At 38.8% G+C, this 21824-nt stretch overlaps 1 protein-coding gene across 1 annotated transcript in view; it reads right to left on the minus strand.

Annotated features, from left to right (window-relative positions):
* ift74 (intraflagellar transport 74) overlaps positions 1 to 21824 on the minus strand; it is a 202998-nt gene that overhangs the window by 13808 nt on the left and 167366 nt on the right. The window contains exon 17 of the mRNA XM_059974915.1: positions 21074 to 21199. Within this exon, the coding sequence (XP_059830898.1) occupies positions 21074 to 21199 (126 nt within the window). The remainder of the gene's footprint in view (positions 1 to 21073; positions 21200 to 21824) is intronic.

The following is a 21824-nucleotide window of genomic DNA, read 5'->3' on the forward strand; positions in this document are numbered from 1 at the left end:
TTTGATAAAATAGATTCTCTGATTTTGTCTTATGTTTGAAATAATAAAAGCTCTGGAGTGAATAAACTTTTATTGCAAAAAAAAATGGAGGACTGGCTTTACCAAACTTTAGATTTTATTATTGGGCCATTAATATTCATTATATTACTTTTTGGATTTATGATATAGATGATCAAGATCGCCCTTCATGGTTACAGTTGGAGGAAAATTCAGTAATGGGGTTTTCGTTAGCTTCTTTATTAGGAGCTCCTCTTCCGTTTTCGCTCTCCAGAATAAGTAGACAAGCTCTTAACCTTATTGTTAAACATACTTTAAAAATTTGGTTTCAATTTTGTAGATTTTTTGAATGAAATAATTTTCTACTTTCTAGTAATATTTATTCTAATTTCTTTTTTAAACCATCAACTTTGGATATGGCTTTTTTAACACGGAAAATTAAGGGAATAAAAACTTCTTTAGATTTGTTTTTACAAGACTGTTTAATGTCTTTTTCACAGTTAATGGATAAATACGATATCTCTAATACACATTTTTTCAGATATTTACAGGTTAGGGATTTTTTATATGATTTCTTACTGAATTACCCCTTGGCTTGCTCTTTAAATTTGGCTTATGTTATTTTTCAGTTGAAACCTTTTCAAAAACGATTAATAGCTATCATTTATAAACAGTTAACGAATGCTTGCATGTCACCTAATGATAGGGTTCAACGCACCTGGAAAGTAGAACTTCAACATACACTTTCAGATAATCAATGGAGTAAAATTTATTATTTAGTCAATAATTCATCTACCTGCGCATGTCATATCTTAATTCAGTTTAAAACAGGTGAGATGTCATGATGACTAAAGCCTGATGAACATTTCATAGAGTTATACAGCATGGTAGTTATTGGAGAGGATAGCTATATTCCACCAGGTAGGGGAGTCCATAACTTGGGGGCAAAAATTTATGTTGCCTGGGGACCTGACTATGCTACATTTACAGTATATGCAAAGGGTGAAGGACATGGTTGGCTAGTTAGATATATCCATTAATGAGCAATGAGTCACTTAATGAACAATTCTCTGTGTGAAGAAGTTTCTTCCAGGCAGCTATTAAATCTTTCCTTCACACCTTAAATTTAAGCCCTTTAGTCCTTGATTCCCAGCCCTGGGAAAAAAAAAGACTCCTCATGCTCCTCATGTTTCTATATATCTCTCAAAGTCACCCTCAGTCACATATGTTCTAAGGAACAAAGTATTAGCCTGCTCGACTTATCTCTAGAGTCCTTGCAACATCCTCATCAACTTTTTCTGTACTCTTTCCAGCTTAATGCCAAATGTTTATTTGGTATGGTGGCTTCTACTTCCTTGTTCAAGTTAATTATAAAAATCACAAACAGCAGAGGTCCCAGAACTGACCTCTGTGGAACTCCAGTGTTCACCAAACTCCAGGTAGAATATGCTCCATCTACAACCCTCTCTCCTTTCTATAGGCAAGCCAATTCTGTATTTGCACAGTCAAATTTCCCTTTATCCCATGCCTCCTGGCTTTCTGAATGAGTTTACCATGGAAACCTTATCAAATGTCCTACCAAAAATCCATATTCAACACATCTACTACTCTACCTTCATCAATGTGCTTTATCACATCATTAAAAAATTCAATCAAGACCAAGAGGCATGACCTTCCCCTTACAAAGCCATGATGACCAACCCTAATAAGACTATACTTTTCCAAATGCTCCTAAATCCTGTCTCTGAGAATCTCTTCCAATAATTTGCCCACAACTGAAGTAAGACTCACTGCTCTATAATTCCCAGTCTATACTTTCTTTCTTGAACAAAGGAAAAACATTTGAAAAATGTGGTTGAACTGGAAAGAGTGGAGAAAACATTTATGTGAATGTTGCCAAGACTAGAGTACATGAGTTATATCGAGACGTTGGCCATGCTGGGTCTTTATTCCTTTGATTGTAGAAGAATGAAGGGTGATCTTGCAGAAATGCTTAGAAGGCATAGATAAGGTGGATGGTAACAACTTTTCCTCCAAAATCAGAAGGTATAGATATAGGGTGAAAGGGGAAAGATTTAAAAGGGATTTAAGGGGCACCTTCTTCATATAGAGGGTGGTGAGTATATGAAAAGAGCTGACAAAGAAAATGGTTGAGACATATACAATAGTATCATTTTAGAAGCACTTGAATAGGTACAAGAGGTGGAGCTGAGAGGGATACGGACTGAATCTGAATTGGTTTATTATTGTCATATATACTGAGGTGTTCAGACAGGTTAATTCATTACACATTGCATTAAGGTAGTACAAGGTAAAACAATAATAGAATGTAGAATAAAATGTAATAGCACAGAGAAAGTGCAGTGCAGGTAGACATTAAGGTGCAAGATCACTAGCTGGGTGGGCATTGACATTCGCTCCATCCTCAACTAGCAGGATATCCCAGTCACCAACCATTTTAATTCAATGCCCATTCCCATTTTGGTGTGTTGCCATCTCTTCATTAACTGCCACATAGAGGCCACTCTTAGGTTGGAGGAGCAATACCTCTTATTTCATCTGGGTAACCTCCAATCTGATACCATGAATATCAATTCCTCTAACTTATGGTAATTTCTCCTCCCTCTCCCCCTACTCTCTTTTCCTATTCCCCATCTGTCTCCCTTCTTTTCTCCTCACCTCCCTCTGGTACCCCTCCTACTTCCCTTTCTCCCACCATAGTCTACTCTCCTCTCCTACCTTTTTCATCAGCCCTTTACTTTTTCAACCCACCACCTCCTAGCTTCCCACTTCCTCACCCCTCCCCCCTCCCATGGTTTTGCCTATCACTTTATACTTCTTTCCCTCCCCCAGCTTCTTCTACATAAGAACATAAGAAATAGGAGCAGGAGTAAGCCATCTGGCCTGTCAAACTTGATCCGCCATTCAATAAGATCATGGCTGATCTGGCTATGGACACATCTCAATACCTGTCTTTTCCCCATAACCCTTAGTTATGGGGAAAAGACAGGTATTGAGATGTGTCCATAGCCAGATCAGCCATGATCTTATTGAATGGCATTCCCCTACAATGCAAAAATTTATCCAACTTTGTCTTAAGTATATTTACTGAGGTAGCCTCCGCTGCTTCATTGGGCAGAGAATTCCACAGATTCACCACTCTCTGGGAAAAGCAGTTCCTCCTCATCTCCATTCTAAATCTACTCCCCCAAGGCTTCTTCCTGCTTTGTTTTCAATCCTGATGAAGAGTCTCAGGTCAAAACATCAGCTCTTTATTTATCTCCACAGATGCTGCCTGTCCTGCTGAGATTCCAGCACTTTGTGTGTATTACATTGACATGGACTCAATGGGCCGAAGGGCAAGTATTTGTGATGTATTGCTCTATGGCAGTTACTGAAATAAAAGTTATTAAGTGATCGCATCTCACAGTCAACCAGGTATATTGAGTACTTTGATGATTACAACACAAAATGGGAAGTGTTCAGTTTGTGCACAGAATGGCTTAAGGCGCTCTTCAGGAATCAGAATCAGAATCAGAATCGAGATTATTATCACTGACATATGTCATAAAATTTGTGAATAATGACATGAAATAGGACAATTAATATCATCAAAGTAGAGGGTGAAGGTGAAAAAGTGCTCACTCAGAACGAAACTAGAATATTTATCAAAAATATGTTGGTTGCAGTGAAATGATGCGGTGTCAGAACTCAGAGGTAAGAATGGGGTAACCACTTTGATGGAATTGAACCAGGACCCCAATAGTCAGCAGGAATTAAAGGAACAAATATGTAATGAAATCGCAGATATGGGAATAATAGACTTGTGAAAGTAAGTGATGTTAACTTCTCTGATATTGACTGAAACTGTCTCAAGTGTCAAGGGATTAAACAGGTTAGAATTTGTTTAGAGACGAGAGGTTTTCTCAATATGTAGATGGTCCAACAAGAGAAAGGGCTATACTCAGCTATCTCTTAGAGAATGAGGCTGGGCAAATGGCCAAAATATCAGGGGACTCATGACTGTAATTTCATTAGCTTTAAAACAGTTGTGGAAAAAGACAAGACTAGTCCACAAGTTAAATTCCTTGATTGAGTCAAAGCTAATTTTGAAGGCATTGGACAAGGATTTGTAAAAATTGTTGGGAAAATCAACTTAGCAAGTAAGCAGTTATCAGATAACGCACATTCAGTAAGAAGGAGGCTTCTATGTGCCAGATAGAGAGAGTTCATCGAATGTTCCTGTTAGAGTTAAGGGCAAGGCTGCTCACTCAAGGGTACTAGGTTGACAAGGAATATTGAGGCTCTCTTTAGGAAAACAAAGAGCTGTTTGTCAAACATAATCAGCGAGGATCATGTGAATCCCTTGAGTAGAAGCAACGTCAAAGAACGAAATTAGGAAACCAAAATATATCCCTAGCCGATAATACACTTACATAATCTTTTAAGTTCTCCTTTATCTTAAGAGCAAAAGGTTAACCAGCAAGATGAGATCCCCTTAAGGATTACTGCCATTGTGTACATGTGGAACCACAGGAGATGGGCAAGGTCTTAAATTAAAACATCAGTTTTATAGAGCTGTAAAAATACCTCATGGTCCTTGAACTCAATCCCTTGACTAATGAAAGCCAATACATCATGTGTCTTCTTAACTACCCTATCAACTTGTGCTGCAACTATGAAGGATTAATGGATGTGAGCCCCAAAATCCCTCTGTTCCTTCCTACTGTTGAGAATCTTGCCATTAACTCTCTATTCTGACTTCAACTTCTAAAGTGAAATATTTCAGACCTTTCTGGATTGAACTCCTTCTGCCACTTTTCAGCCCAGCTTTGCATCCTATGAATACCCTGCTAAATCTCCAACTATCTTCTACACTATCCTCAACTCCACCAACCATCATGTCATCTACAAACTTAATAGCTCACTCTTCCACTTCTTCATCCAAGTTATTTAGAAAAATCACAAAGAGCAGATCCCTGTGAAACACCACTGGTCACCAACCTCCAGGCAGAATATGCTCCAACTACTACCACCCTCTCCCTTCTATGGGCATGCCAATTCTGATACCATATAGCCAGGTTCCCCTGGATCCCATGTCTCTTGACTTTCTGAATGAACTTGTCAAATGTCTTATTAAAATCCATAAATACCATAACCACTACTGTACCCTCATGAATTTATTTTCTCACTTCCTCAATTAGTTCAATCAGGCTTGTGAGGCAAGACTTGCTCCTCACAAAACTATGCTGACTATTCCTAATTAGTCTATGATTTTCCAAATACAGAGTAATTCTGTCTCTAAGAATTCTCTCTACTAGTTTGCTAACCACTGACTGTTGTCTATAATTCCCAGGGTTACCTTTATAGAACAAAGCAATAACATTTGCCACCCTCCAGTCCTCTGGCACTATTTCTGTGGTCAGTGAGGATGGAAAAAGTCATTGCCAAAGAGGCTGCAATCTCTTCCCTCTCTTCCTGTAGTAACCCAGGTTATATCCTGTCTGTTGTCGGGGGCTCATTTATCCTAAAGTTTTTGAGAAGTTCTAGCACATTTTCTCTCTTAAGGTCAACATGTTTCAGCATATTAGACTGTTCAACACTAACCTCACATTACTTCCACCCACAATGATTCAACAGAATGTCCACCTTTCCTGCAGCTGCGATATTGCTAGCACTCACTTCTTTTTCCTCCCTCCCTGTCCTTTTTGAAATATCTGAACCATTCCTGAGCCATTGCTGCCCCTGTGACAGCCAAGTCTCTGTAATGGCCATTACATTGTAGCACCATGTACTGAACCATGCTCGAAGTTTATCACCCTTGTCCCTGATACTTCTTACATTAAAATAGACACACTTCAACCTAACCAACTGAGTGCAATTTTGCCTTCTCTAGTCTCCCTCTACACGCTCCATCTACCTTACACCAAATTCTCCCTCCACTGACCCTCATCTCTCTGGATCCTATCCCCCTTTAGCAGTCTGACAACATCCTACAAGGTAGACTGATCAGGAAGGTTATATCACATGGGACCTGGGGTCATTGGAGAGCCAATATAATACAAAATGGGTCTGTTGGTAGGTCTTAGAAACATAGAAAACCTACAGCACAATACAGGCCCTTCTGCCCACAATGCTGCGCCAAACATGTACTTACTTTAGAAATTACCTAGGGTTACCCCATAACCCTCTATTTTTCTAAGGAGTCTCTTAAAAGACCCTATTGTATCCGCCTCCAGCACCGTCGCTGGCAGCCTATTCCATGCATTCACCACTCTCTGTGTAAAAAACACCCCTGACATCTCTGTACCTACTTCCTAACACCTTAAAACTGTGTCCTCTCATGTTAGCCATTTCAGCCCCGGGACTATCCATATGATCAATGCCTCTCATCATCTTATACACCTCTATCAGGTCACCTCTCATCCTCCACCACTCCAAGGAGAAAAGGCTGAGTTCAGTCAACCAATTCTCATAAGGCATGCTCTCCAATCCAGACAACATCCTTGTAAATTTCCTCTGTATCCTTTCTATAGTTTCCATGTCCTTCCTGTAGTGAGGTGACCAGAACTAAGCACAGTACTCCAAGTGGGGTCTGACTGGGGTCCAATATAGCTGTAACATTACCTTTCAGCTCTTAAACTCAATTCTACGGTTGATTAAGGCAAAGCATGGGAAAGTCTTCTAAAAGGTGGTAGTGGTATTCCATAAGTATTAAGAACCTGGATGAGAATGTCGGTGGCATGACTAGTAAGATTAAAGATGTCACCAAAATTGGCAGTGTATTAGTGAGGTAAGTTGACAAAGATTACGAACAGATCTAGATCAAATGGAAAAATGGCCAAAGGGTTGGAAAATGCAGTTCAACTCAGGCATTTTTGAAAGCTAAATCTGAGCAGAATGAATGCTGAAGAGTGTTGTAACATTTATACCTTGAGGTATAAATACATAGTTTGCTGAAGGTGGAAGTAAAGTTAGACAGTGATGAGGAATGTGTATGACACCTGAAATCTTGATGATTTGGGTCACTGAGTACAATAGTTGGTATATCACATTACAGCTGGTGAAATCACCATGCTAAGAAACAACACACACAAAATGCTGGTGGGACGCAGCAGGCCAGGCAGCGTCTCCAGGAAGAAGTACAGTCGATGTTTCAGGTCGAGACCCTTCATCAGGACTAATGGAAAAAAGAGACTGTAAGAGATTTGAAAATGGGAGGGGGATACCCAAAATGATAGGAGAAGACAAGGGGGGGGGGGTGAAGCTAAGAGCTAGGAAGTTGATTGGCAAAAGGGATACAAGGCCGGAGAAGGGGGAGTATCATAAGACGGAAGGCCTTGGAAGAAAGAAAAGGGGAGGGAAGCACCAGAGGAAGATGGAGAACAGGCAAGGAGTTATTGTGAGAGGGAAAGAGAGAGAAAAAAAATTTTCAATTAAAAAGTAGGGATGGGGTAAGAAGGGGAAGAGGGGCATTAATGCAAGTTAGAGAAAGCAATGTTCATTGCCATCAGGTTGGAGGCTACCCAGACGGAATATAAGGTGTTGTTCCTCCAACCCGAGTGTGGCTTCATTTCGACAGTAGAAGAGGCCATGGATTGACATATTGGAATGGGAATGGGACGCAAAATTAAAATGTGTGGCCTCTGGAAAATCCTGCTTCCTCTGGCAGACAGAGCGTAGGTGTTCAGCGAAATGGTCTCCCAGTCTGCGTCGGGTCTCACCAATATATAGAAGGCCAAACCGGGAGCACCGGACACAGTATATCACACCAGCAGACTCACAGGTGAAGTGTTGCCTCACCTGGAAGGAACATCTGAGGCCCTGAATGATGGTGAGGGAGGAAGTGTAAGGGCAGGTGTAGCACTTGTTCTGCTTGCAAGGACAAGTGCCAGGAGGGAGATCGGTGGGAAGGAATGGAGGAGACGAATGGACAAGGAAGTCACGTAGGGTGCGATCCCTGTGGAAAGCAGAAAGTAAGTTGGGGGGGGAGGGAAAAATGTGCTTGGTGGTGGGATCTGGCTGGAGATGGCAGAAGTTATGGAGAATTATATGTTGGACATGGAGGCTGGTGGGGTGGTATGTGAGGACAAGAGGAACCTTATCCCTAGTGGGAGGTGGTGGGAGGATGGGGTAAGAGCACAATAACTCCTTGCCTGTTCTCCATCTTCCTCTGGTGCTCCCCTCCCTCTTTCTTTCTTCCAAGGCCTTCCGTCCTATGATACTTCCCCTTCTCCAGCCTTGTATCCCTTTTGCAAATCAACTTTCCAGCTCTTAGCTTCATCCCTCCCCCTCCTGTCTTCTCCTATCATTTCGGGTTCCCCCCCCTTCCTCTTTCAAATCTCTTAGTATCCTTTTTCCCATCCTGACTAAGGGTCTCGACCCGAAACATCGACTGTACTTCTTCCTATAGATGCTGCCTGGCCTGCTGTGTTCCACCAGCATTTTGTGTGCGTTGCTTGAATTTCCAGCATCTGCAGATTTTCTCGTATATACGATAAGAAGGACGTGATTAAGCTAGTTAAGATGCAGAAAATATTCACAAGAATGTTGCCAGGAGATATTAAATTATAAGGAGTGATTGGACATGGTTGTTTTTGCTGGAGATTTCCACCAATGGAGCCATCAGCTGTTCACAATCAGTGCCACACAAGATGGGGTCAGAATGACCCATGATTGCTGAATAAATAGAAACATAGAAAATAGGTGCAGGAGTAGGCCATTCGGCCCTTTGAGCCTGCACCACCATTCAGTATGATCATGGCTGATCATCCAACTCAGAACCCTGTACCTGCTTTCTCTGCATACCCCCGATCCCTTGAGCCACAAGGGCCATATCTAACTTCCTCTTAAATATAGCCAATGAACTGGCCTCAACTGTTTCCTGTGGCAGAGAATTCCACAGATTCACCACTCTCTGTGTGAAGAAGTTTTTCCTCATCTCGGTCCTAAAAGGCTTCCCCTTTATCCTTAAACTGTGACCCTCGTTCTGGACTTCCCCAACATCGGAAACAATCTTCCTGCATCTAGCCTGTCCAATCCCTTTAGAATTTTATACGTTTCAATAAGATCCCCCCTCAATCTTCTAAATTCCAGTGAGTATAAGCCTAGTCAATCCAGTCTTTCTTCATATGAAAGTCCTGCCATCCCAGGAATCAATCTGGTGAACCTTCTCTGTACCTCCTCTATGGCAAGAATGTCCTTCCTTAGATTAGGCGACCAAAACTGCACACAATATTCTAGGTGCGGTCTCACCAAGGCCTTGTACAACTGCAGTAGAACCTCCCTGCTCCTGTACTCAAATCTTTTTGCTATGAATGCCAACATACCATTTGCCTTTTTCACCGCCTACTGTACCTGCATGCCCACCTTCAATGACTGGTGTACAATGACACCCAGGTCTCATTACATCTCCCCTTTTCCTAATCGGCCACTGTTCAGATAATAATCTGTTTTCCTGTTCTTGCAACCAAAGTGGATAACCTTACATTTATCCACATTAAATTGCATCTGCCATGAATTTACCCACTCACCTAACCTATCCAAGTCACCCTGCATCCTTTTAGCATCCTCCTCACAGCTAACACCGCTGCCCAGCTTCGTGTCATCCGCAAACTTGGAGATGCTGTATTTAATTCCCTCGTCTAAATCATTAATATATATTGTAAATAATTGGGGTCCCAGCACTGAGCCTTGCAGTACCCCACTAGTCACTGCAACTTTGGATGTTAAGCAGTAAAGTAGCACAAAATTTTGTCTATTCACCTGGCCGAGGCAAGGGTCTTGAGTATTTGGCATACAAATTGCCTGTATTATGCAGTACAGCCACACTGGTTCAAGTTTGGGAATTTGATGGGATGAATGCCCTAATTCTACTCCCAAGTCTTATGGACATTGAAATCTCCTACCTGGCCATCAATTATTGTAAGAAAGGAATGGATAATTTCCAGGTTTTGACAAATGCAACTTGAAATAAAATGAAGCATGCAGCATCAACAGATCTCACAATAAAGGGAAATTTTGGGAAGACAGCACTGGAAAATGATCAACTATTTGGACCATTATACGTTTAATTGATTTTGAACCAAACTGAAAACAAGTAGTACTTTATATCATCCAGCCTCTGAGAAAGAGGCTAAAAGATTGACATATGAACTCAAAGAAGCAAGCTGTGGAATTTAGATTAGGTATTACCACAGAACATGAATTTCTTACAAGTTATTAAATAAACATAAGTTCACAAAATACACTCCTGCAGGAACACACATTGACTCAGTACATGGTTCTAAGAGATTCTATATATTTCAGAACGTGGTTCCGAAGGAAAGGTGGAAGAAAGGCAGCTACATCAAAGTAAGCAGCACAACAAATACTACAAAGGGAAGAAGCATTTGATCATAAAATTTGCGTGACATGAGCTCCAGGCCTATTGGATTCGATAAAATAGGATATCAGAGACATTGAGCAGGTTGGTGACAGATTTAAAAAGGTGATTTAATCTCAGCACAAAATATCAAAATAAGAGTGAGAAAGACAGACTTTTAATATACTCCTAAGGCGAGTCCTATAAGTGAAGAATCAGCACAAAGGTGATCATCAATGAATTCAGAGCTAAATGCTATATCAGTAACATCATTCAAACCTTCAATGTCAATACAAGTAACATAAATAGTTACGAATACAGAGGCTAGTGACACAGTTAAATTTATAAATTTGAAATTATGTTAAACCAGTCTAAAAGAACTGCAGATAAGACACACATTGTCTCAATTTATTGTGCTTTCCACTTACTAATCTAAATATTTAGTAAGCACATTCCATCAGAGAGGCAAAGAGCTGAGGTAGTGTTCATCCTCCAGTTCAGGAGCTTTGCACTGCTGTATGTTGAGGGGAAAATCTTCTCTCCCGTGCCTAATGAGGATGACCAGCTACCTCATGGGCAATGGATACATTGACAACAGCTGTCAGAAGGTAGGAGTTCCAGGCTTCCCAGGATGTGTGGAACATGCATCATATATATGGCTCCAGATCCAATGAGCCAAGCATGAGAAAGGTGGCCTACACATTGTGTGGCTGGATCTTGCAAATGCCTATAGATCTGTGCCTCACCAGCTCATCAACTTTGTGATAGAGTTCTTTTACATTCTCGATTCATTAGGGTTTCCGATTACTTCAGGGACCTCCAGATGGGCTTCTCTTTTCGATACTTTACAACTCGGTACCGGGCAGCAGCTCGAAGTAGGCATTGCTATGGGGTGTTCCATCTCTCCCATCCTGTTTGTGGCAGCCTTCGAGATCATTCTTATTGGAGCAAGGCAGGTTGTTGGAGGGATAAAGCTACAGTCAGGACAGAGGCTTCCTTTACTAAGAAGCTACATGGATGATGTCACAAGTATCCTTCAGATGGCTGTATGTACAAGAAGGCTGTTGAAGAGACTGCACAAACTAGTGACATGGACAAGGATGAAGATCAAGCCCTTCAAGTCACAAAGCCCACTCCTCCAAAAAGGGGTCAGAAGCCAAATCACCTTTGTTGCAGGGGGCGAGAAAATCCCATTGTTGGCCAGGTAGTCCATTCAAAGTTTTGGGAGGAAGTACACCACAGAGCTCTTTGACAGGCAGATGGGGAAAAGTAGCGCAGAAACATCTCACTGAGGGCCTGGTCAAAATTGACCAGAGTCAACTACCCAGGAAGTATAAAGTGTGGTGCTACCAGTTCACACTGTACCAAAGGGTGATGTAGCCACTGAAAATGTGTAAAACTTCGCTCATCAACAGCTGGTAGGATGGATGGGAAAGTCAAATTGTATATCCAGAAACAACTGGGGCTGCCTTGGTGTTTCTTGGACATTGACCTCTTTGGGAAGAACATGTAGCAGCTGCTACTGAGATCTATCAGCCGGAGAAAACCTAACTGGTTGTTGAATAGAGGGAGCCCTCACGCTGGTGAGGAGTGCCAATGCCCCAATTCATACTGCCTGTAAATGGAGAGCTCAAGCAGAATTAGACCATCAGCAGGCTGCAGCACCAAGAGGTTTGTCAGGTTGTCAGTAAAGTTCAGGCTGGATATGCAGGACTTGGCTGGGGGAAGACAACATGTTTCTGGAGCAAGGCCTCGAAGAAAGACAGGAAAGCCACGGTACTAGAAGAGGTGACAAAGACAGTGCAAGAACGCTACAGGATCACCAGGGAAACCGGACAATATGGGAAAACACCATCAACAGGACATTCAGCTGGTCTAAACTGTGGAAGATCCCACAAGCCAGACTCAACTTCTTCATCAGGGCAACCTATGACATCTTGCCCTGCACCCGAAATCTTCACCAATGCTTCGTCAATGATGATAGCTGCCCCGTGTGATACCATTAATGCCAACCTCCAACACATTCTGGTAGAATGCAAGACTGTGCTGTCCCAAGGCAGCGTCATTACCAGGTCCTAAAGAAGTTGACTGATAGGAGATCCTAGAGACTTGCAGTTGGGATGTGAGAAGCAGCATTTCCCTAGTGGGACAACAATTCATTCCATTTGTAATGATAATGGCATTAGTAATGACCTTTCAAGAATCACTAGGTTCTGGAATGGTTCTGCAGTCTGGAAGACTGGAAAATTGCAAATGCCACTTTACTCTTCAAGAAGTGAGAGAGGCAGAAGAAAGGAAACTATAGGCCAGTTAGCCTGACCTCAGTGGCTGGGAAGATGTTGGTGTCGATCATTAAGGATAAGATCTCAGGACACATAATAAAATAGGCCATAGTCTGCATGGCTTCCTCAAGGGAAAACTTTGCCTGGGAAATCTGTTGGAATTTTTTGAAGAAGTATCAGGGTAGACATAGGATATTTGTCTGATGTTGAGTACTTGGATTTTCAGAAGACCTTTGTCAAGGTGCTGTGCATGATACTGCTTAACAAGCAGGGGGCGGAGTTTCAAGATGGCGACGTAGACATCTGCCTTCGGGCGCTCTTCATTTTTTAAACTATAATCACCCTTTAATCAAATCTTTTCGTACTTAATTACATGGGTTGATACTCACGATTTACTTTTTTAAAATAATACTTGATTTAATCTTTTCAAACTTAAAATGTCTGTATCTAAGAAATCGTCTAAAGACCCTCCATCTCTTGAGGCAATCTCCAGTCTTCTGGATACTAAACTGGATACTAAATTTGCAAGTCTGGAAAATAAGCTTACTGCGAAAATGTCTGAGCTTGAAGAAGTCGTTAGATCGTTTGATACCAAGCTTCAATCGCAGGCAGCAGATATTGAACGGCATGAAGAAAAGTTTGCGGCTCTTGACAAGTTAATTTGTGAAAAAATACGTACTATTGAAACTTTGGAGGAGAAGTTACTGTCGACCGTTAAAATAGTGGAGCAGGGTAAGTTTAAAATCACCGATCTTGAAAACCGATCTCGCAGACAAAGCTTGCGAATTATCGGATTTCCCGAAAATGTTGAGTCTGAATATTTCTCTAACTTATTGTGGGAAATTTTCGGTGAGGACGCTTTGCGGGCTAAACCTACTATTGATCGTGCCCACAGAGTTTCGAGATTTTCGATCTCGAGAGAAAAGCCACGAGCTGTGATTGTTCGCCTCCATTATCCTCGGGAGAAAGAGCTTTTAATCCGATTAGCTCGTCAGAAAGGTATGATTTCTCACAGAAACAACAAGTTTCATATTGTTGAAGATTATTCATTTGATGTGATGAAGGCAAGAATCGCTTTTAAACCAGTGATGGCAGAGATTCATTCGATTGGACTTAAACAAGTTTAAGATACCCAGCGAATCTCAGAATTACGTTGAGTGACAACAGTCAGCGCTTCTTTAATACTCCGGAAGAAGCGAAGAAATTCGTCGAAGAATATCGGTCTTCTAGTACAAGTTGAACTATGTGTTATGTTGAAGAATTTTTGGAGAGAAGATGCCATTTCGTTTTGGGCTTTAACTTATGAAGCTGCGGTATAGCTTTTTACTTTGGTCTGTAGACCTGGTCTTTTTTTATTATCATGGTTTATAGATGCTCTTCTAATTTTACTATAATGTTTTTTTTTCTTAATTTTTTTCTTCTGAACTGGATATACATGTTAATACTCTGTAATAATGATTTATTTTTTAAGATGTCGTTTCTTCTTCCCATAAGACTTTGCTTTCCGTAAGCATTTATTTGCTTGTACTTGAAAATGGGACGAATGTTTTGGATTTTTGGACCTTTTTTTTCTATATTGTAGTGATTATTGAATCCTTTTTTAATCCTTTTTTGATGACCTTTTTTTAATAGATTGGTGAATTTACATTTGTATTCTGTAATATGGTTTTTTCAAAATGTCGTTTCTTCCCATGTCTCTGTTTTTGAAACGTCATTTTCTTGTATCTGAATATGGAATCTTTTTTTAAAGGCATATTACACTATTTTAAACTTTAATGTTTATCCTTTTTTATTAATGTTCTTTTGCTTTATTATATTATTTTTTCATTTTGATTGATATATTCTTTCTTTTTACAACCCTGTATTTATATCTGGGTGTTATATAGTTTCTCTTTTCTTTCTTTTCATGAAGTTGCCATCTTGAAATGGGGGTAATATTAGTATTAGTTTGTGCGCCTGCCGCTTGGCTCTTTTTTGTGGGGTTGGGGGAGGGGGTAGGGATCTTTTTTCACGATTTTGCTTTTTATTTTTTTGCTTTTAGTTTATGGGCCGACTTTAGATTATTAATATTATTGAAGTGTCATGTTCTCCGGTTGCTCCTGAATCATTTTTCTTTCTTCCTGAATTATGGGTTATGTATCTTTTTAACCTTTTATGATATATACAACTAATATTGGCATGATGGATAAGTCTATTAATTTTATCTCTTGGAATACTAATGGTTTAAATCATCCGATTAAACGTAAAAAAAATTTAAAGTATTCCATAGACTAAATGCTAATATTATTTTTGTACAGGGGACTATACCATATTAGGAGGGAGGATAATCAACACTTTTTTAGGTTCTGGAAGGGCGAACAATTTCACTCGAATTGTACTGCCAAAATTAGGGGTGTGTCTATTTTTATAGACCCCTCAATTTCGTTTGCACATCATGAAATTATTTCTGATCCACAGGGCAGATTTTTGTTGATAACTGGCTCACTTTTTAATCAAAAAGTGGCTCTAGTTAATATTTATGCTCCAAACTTTGACTGCCCTGAATTTTTTAAACGTTTATTTACTTCCCTCCCTAATCTAAATGAATATATGCTGATAATGGGTGGAGATTTCAACTGTTGTCTGAATCCTTTGATGGATAGATCTAAACCTATTCGAATTCTTCCGAATAGATCAGCCTTACTTATTAATTCCTTTATGGTTGATTCGGGAATTACTGAAATTTGGCGGTTTTTGAACCCAAAAGATAAAGAATTTTCATTTTTTTCACATGTTTATCACAGTTATTCTAGAATTGATTATTTCCTTATTGATCATCGTTTATTAACAGATGTTACTGATTGTAAATATGACTCTATTGCCATTTCGGATCATGCACCTTTGAAGTTATCTATCAAGATTTCGGACTCCTTCAATAATACTAGATCTTGGAGACTTAACGCTACTTTGCTTCAAGATCCAGAATTTATCACCTTCATAAAACAGCAAATTGACTTGTTTTTTTTCAACAAACTATACCGAAGAGATTGACAGAGGAATACTTTGGGACTCTTTTAAGGCTTTTATCCGTGGACAAATTATCTCATATTCCGTCGGTAAAAGAAAACAAAGATATTGCTTTATTAGTGGATAAAATTAAAGAAATTGATAAGATTTATTCCGTGACTCCTACCAAAGAACTCTATAAGAAGAGAGTTGAGCTTCAAATGGAACATAGTTTATTATTATCTTCTTCAATTGAGAATCAATTAATTAAGACTAGGGCTCAATTTTATATTCATAGTGACCGAACTGGTAAATTGTTAGCTAACCAATTAAAAGCTATTTCGACTAAGCGACAAATTATTAAAATTCGTAAACAAGACGGTAATCTGACTACTGATCATAAAGAAATTAATAATACTTTCCAAGATTTTTATTAATCTTTATATCAATCAGAATTTGATGGCGATCTATCCATGATGGATAATTTTTTTAACAATTTGAATATTCCTAAACTGACAGATGAAGATCGGAGCTTGTTCGATGCTCCTATTTCTATGGCTGAAATAGGAGAGGCTATCTCATCAATGAACTCAGGGAAAGCTCCTGGTCCTGATGGTTATATTATAGAATTTTTTAAAACTTTTTCTTCTTTGCTTTCCCCTTGGTTATGTGAAATCTTTAATGATGCATTTACTAAGAAGAGACTACCCCAGTCTTTTTATGAAGCTACTATCTCTCTAATTCTTAAAAAAGATAAGGATCCTACTCTATGTGCATCTTATCACCCTATATCACTATTAAATGTAGACTCTAAGATTCTTACAAAAATTTTAGCTATTAGATTAGAAAAGTTACTATCACAAATTATTTCAGAAGACCAAACTGGTTTTATTAGGAACCGGTATTCCTTTTTTAATGTTAGAAAATTGATTAATATAATTTACACTTCTTCACCCACAACCTCAGAATGTGTTATTTCATTAGATGCTGAAAAAGCTTTTGATAGAGTTGAATGGACATACTTATTTAATGCCTTGAGAAATTTTAATTTTAGTCCTAATTTTATATCATGGATTAAATTAATATATTATAAACCTGTTGCTTCTGTTCTTACAAATAATTACAGATCCTTTTTTTTCAATTATCTCATGGTACGAGACAAGGTTGTCCCTTAAGTCCTTTATTATTTAATATTGCATTAGAACCTTTAGCCATTGCTATTCATGAATCCCCTAATATTTTTGGTATTACCCGTAATGAGAAGTTATACAAGTTATCACTTTATGCTGATGACTTGTTGTTATATATTTCTGATCCTGACAGGTCTATTCCCGCTATTTTATCCTTGTTGGTTCAATTTGGTAGTTTTTCTGGTTATAAACTAAACTTGGATAAGAGTGAATTATTCCCTTTAAATGCGCAAACTTTATTGAATGACAGGATACCATTTAAAGTTGTTACTGATAACTTTATTTATTTAGGTATAAAAATTACCAAGAAATATAAAGATTTATTCAGATTGAATTTTTTACCTATGCTTCATCAGATTCAACAACTTACGACAAGATGGTCTCCTTTATCCTTATCATTAGTTGGCCGGATTAATGCTATTAAAATGATGATTTTACTGAAATTTTTATATTTATTTCAAGTCTTACCAATTTTTATCCCTAAATCTTTTTTTGATAACATTGATTCAAAAAATTCCTCATTTGTGTGGCAAAATAAAAACCCCAGGTTAAGTAAAAGGCAGTTACAAAATTCTAAAAAAGATGGTGGTTTAGCCTTACCTAACTTTAGATTTTACTATTGGGCGAATAATATTCGAAACTTAATATATTGGAAATTAGATTTGGATTCACCATTGTGCCCACAGTGGGTAAATTTAGAATGCAATGATGCACAAGGATATTCTCTATTCTCTGTTCTTGGTTCTTTTCTTCATGCTGATTTAGTTAAATTCAATAAACAGTTATCCAACCCTATTGTCAAGCACACATTACGAATTTGGTTTCAATTTCGTAATTTTTTTACTCTGAAAAACTTTGTTCTTGATAGCCCTATCTTACTTCTTTTTTAAACCTTCTTTGACAGATCAAACTTTTAGCATATGGAAAAGGAAAGGTATAATATGTTTTCGAGATCTTTTTTTTGAAGGTAGATTGATGTCTTTCAACCAACTTTCCAACAAATTTAAGTTACCTAAATCTAATTTTTTTTAGATACTTACAAATCAGAAATTTTTTTACATAAAGTTCTACCATCCTTCCCCAATTCAACTTTGATAGATTTTTCAGATATGATTTTTACCTTGAATCCTTGTCAGAAGGGATTAGTGGCTCTTATTTATAATATGATTATGAAGATACAACCAGAAATATCAGGTAGAATTAAACAAGAATGGGAAAAAGAACTTCAATATAATATATCAACAGAAAAATGGGAAAAAATTCTACAAATGGTTAATTCTTCTTCTATATGTGCTAAACATGCTTTAATACAATTTAAGGTTGTACATAGAGCCCATATGTCTAAAGATAAGCTTGCTCGATTCTATTCTCATATTAACCCTCAATGTGACAGATGTCATTTAGATGTGGCCTCATTGACCCACATGTTTTGGTCATGTCCCACTTTACATAACTATTGGAAGGACATATTTGCTATTATTTCCTCAATTTGGAATATTGATTTACAACCTCATTTTATTACTGCAATTTTTGGTATACCAAATGAGGATGGTAACCGGTTTTCCCCTTCAATTAGACGAATGATTGCCTTTGTAACATTAATGGCCAGAAGGTCTATGTTACAAAATTGGAAAGAAGTAAATCCTCCTACCACGTTTCAGTGGTTCTCTCAAACTATTTCTTATTTGAGCTTAGAAAAAATTAGAAGCACTATTTTTGACTCATCAATTAAATTTGAAGAAACTTGGGGACCGTTCATTCGACATTTTCATATGAATTAATTTGGTCTCTTCCAGACCTTTTTTCTTTTTATTCTTGTTCTGGTATGGAGTTCCGGAGTTTTTGACACTATCATATACATATAAACTGTTATTATTGCCCATGTTAGTTTAGTTTAGGTTTAATTTTTTTTCCAATATATATTCTTTTTTCTTGTATTTTTAATTTTTTTTTCTTTTGATTATTCTTATTCTTTTTCATGTATAATTAATATAGGTTAGATTGATTAATGTACTATTTTTTGCTGATATTTTAATAAGATATTGTTATCTTATTACTAATTCAACTTTAAGTCTAATGCACTCATAACCTATTCAATATTACAATATGTTTTTTATATATGAAATTCAATAAAAAGATTGAAAAAGAAAGAAAGATACTGCTTAACAAGCTACAAGCCCTGATATTACAGGGAAGATTCTAGCATGGATAAAGCAGTGGCTGATTGGCAGGAGGCAAAGAGTGGTAATGAAGGGAGTCTTTTCTGACTGGCTGCTGGTGACCAGTGGTATTCCACAAAGGTTTGTGTTGGGACTAATTCTTTTTACATGATATGGCAATTATTTGGATGATGGAATTGATGGCTTTGTTGCAAAGTTTGCAGATGATATGAAGATAGGTGGAGAGTGAGGTAGTTTTGAGGAAGTAGAGAGGCTATAGAAGGACTTAGACAGATTAGGAGAATGGGCAAAAAATGGCATATGGAATAGAGTAGGGACGTGTATGGTCATGTATTTTGGGAGAAGAAATTAAAGGGTTAGCTATTTTCTAAATGAGGAGAAAATACAAAAAACTGAGTAGAAACAGGACTTGGGAATTCTTGTGCAGTATTCCCTAAAGGTTAATTTGCAGCTGGAATCGGCTGTGAGGAAGGCAAATGCAATGTTTGCATTCATTTCTAGAGCACGAGAATATAAAAGTAAGGATGTGATGCTGAAATTTTATGAAGCCCTGTTGAGGACTCACTTGGAGTATTGTGAATAGGTCTGGACTCTCAATAGAAAGGATGTGCTGAAACTGAAGAGGGTTCAAAGGAGGTTCATGAAAATGATTCCAGGAATGAATGGCTTGCCATATGAAGAGTGTTTGATGGCTCTGGGCCTATACTTAATAGGATTCAGAAGAATAAGACATGACCTCATTGAAACCTATCTAATGGTGAAAGGCCTTGATTGAGTGGATGTGGAGAGGATGTCTCATATGGTGGGAGAATCTAAGAGTAGAGGACACAAACTCAGAATGGAGATGAGGAGAAATTTCTTTAGCCAGAGAGTGCTGAATCTGTGGAATTCTTTGCCACAGGCAGCTGTAGAGGCCGAATCTTATTTAAGGCAGAGGTTGATAGATTCTTGATTGGTCAGGGCATGAAGGAATATGGGGAAAAGGCAGTTCACTCTAGTTTTTGTACTGTGTCATGTAACACCATGGTCCTGAAAAAACGTTGTCTCATTTTTACTATGTACTGTACCAGCAATTATGGTCCAAATGACAATAAAAAGTGATTTAACTTCACTTGAGATTGGAGCTGAGAGGAAAGTTGGATCAGCCATGATGAAATGGTGGAGCAATCTCGATGGGGCCAAATAGCCTAATTCTACTCCTATATCCTATGGTTGTTAAGGTTGATAAGCATGCTGAAGAGAGAGCTCCTTCAGGACTCCTTTCCAAAGACAAGAAATGGATCTTGAAGGTAAATTTAGGCAGACAGCTACAATTCCCCACAGAAATCATACTATATCTCTCCGCACAGGTATAGTACTGTGGTCAGTGGCAGTCTTCCTTATTGAGTTAACTATCCCACAGAAGGAAAGAGTAGAGGCTGCCCATAAGCTGAAGAGGCTGAAGTACTCAGACCTGGCAGCTGAGTGTAAGGAAGCTGGCAGGAGGACTACCATCTATCCTGTAGAAGCAGGATGCTGGGGCTTTCTCTGCCCTTCAACGACAAGGTTACTTTGTGATATGGCAGTGACTTTAGCGAGGCTCAGGAGGACCACCAGAGAATTGGCCGAGAGGCAGAGAAGGGCAGCTTTTGGCTGTGGTTGAAGAAGAAGAACAGAAATTGGGAAACTGAGTAACCCCACAGAAAGCTGCTGGGGATGACAAAAAGACGTCCTTGCCACTGCTCTACCACCAGGAGATGTACCAGGAGTGAAACATCAATGAGCTCTGGTCCTGGTTGATGATCCTAAGCTGACCTAAGGGCACTGTTGGAGGTGCAGCAGGTAGCAACATCTTCCTGTAAATCTCATTGGTAGTTAAAACCCCACTGGAGAAATTACTTTGCAATGGCAAGTATAATAAAAATTATCAAATAATTTAAAAACAGATTTTAATTTTTTTGCATAATATCACAATGTAAGGTATCTAAAACTATAAAACACCTATCTGAGATTACATGCAGACCCTCTCATCATTACAGCCTTTTTATAATCTCATTATAGTTTGAAGCAGTGATGGGCAGGTTAAAATACCCTTACCTGTGAATGGGTTTCATTTTCCTGTAATTGCATCTTTAGAATATCACTTTCCTTTAAGACCTGTTGCATCATCTTCTTAAAGGTGCTTCTGCATTTTGTCAGTCTTACCTTCTCCTCCTGGAGTTTCTGGAAACGAAGTGAAATGAAGAATTGTTGTTTACCATTCCAGGAAATAAACAAAATGTCCAAGCGCAGAGTTATTCAATAAAAACATAAGATAATGATGACCACATTTTATCCTTTCAAGATCATTTTGTAGGCCACCATTAGTTTCGATAGACCATGGATTTTCACCTTGGAAAGTTTCCAGGGCGCAAGCCTGGGCAAGGTTTTTTTTAATGGAAGACCAGCAATTGCCCAAGCTGCAAGTCTCCCCTCTCCATGCCACCGATGTTGTCCAAGGGAAGGGCATTAGGACCCATACAGCTTGGCACTGGTGTCGTCGCAGAGCAATGTATGGTTAAGTGCCTTACTCAAGGACACACAGGCAAGCCTCAGCCAAGGCTTGAACTAGCGACCTTCAGCTAACAAATGCCTTAAGCACTTGGCCACGTGCCAACACTCAAGACTCATTTACTATCAAGACTAAAAAACTTATCTATCTCCAGGTGCTTGAAATGCTTGAAATCCAGAGTAACAAAACACAAAATGAATGGCTGATTGTAGGACAGGAATATGACTGGTTAGATTTTTTTCAGCAAAACTATAAAACTCGATTTGCAGATTTTAAAAGCAAATATATTTATAGTGC

Source organism: Hypanus sabinus, chromosome 7, assembly GCF_030144855.1.
Source record: "Hypanus sabinus isolate sHypSab1 chromosome 7, sHypSab1.hap1, whole genome shotgun sequence".
Taxonomy (NCBI): Eukaryota; Metazoa; Chordata; class Chondrichthyes; order Myliobatiformes; family Dasyatidae; genus Hypanus; species Hypanus sabinus.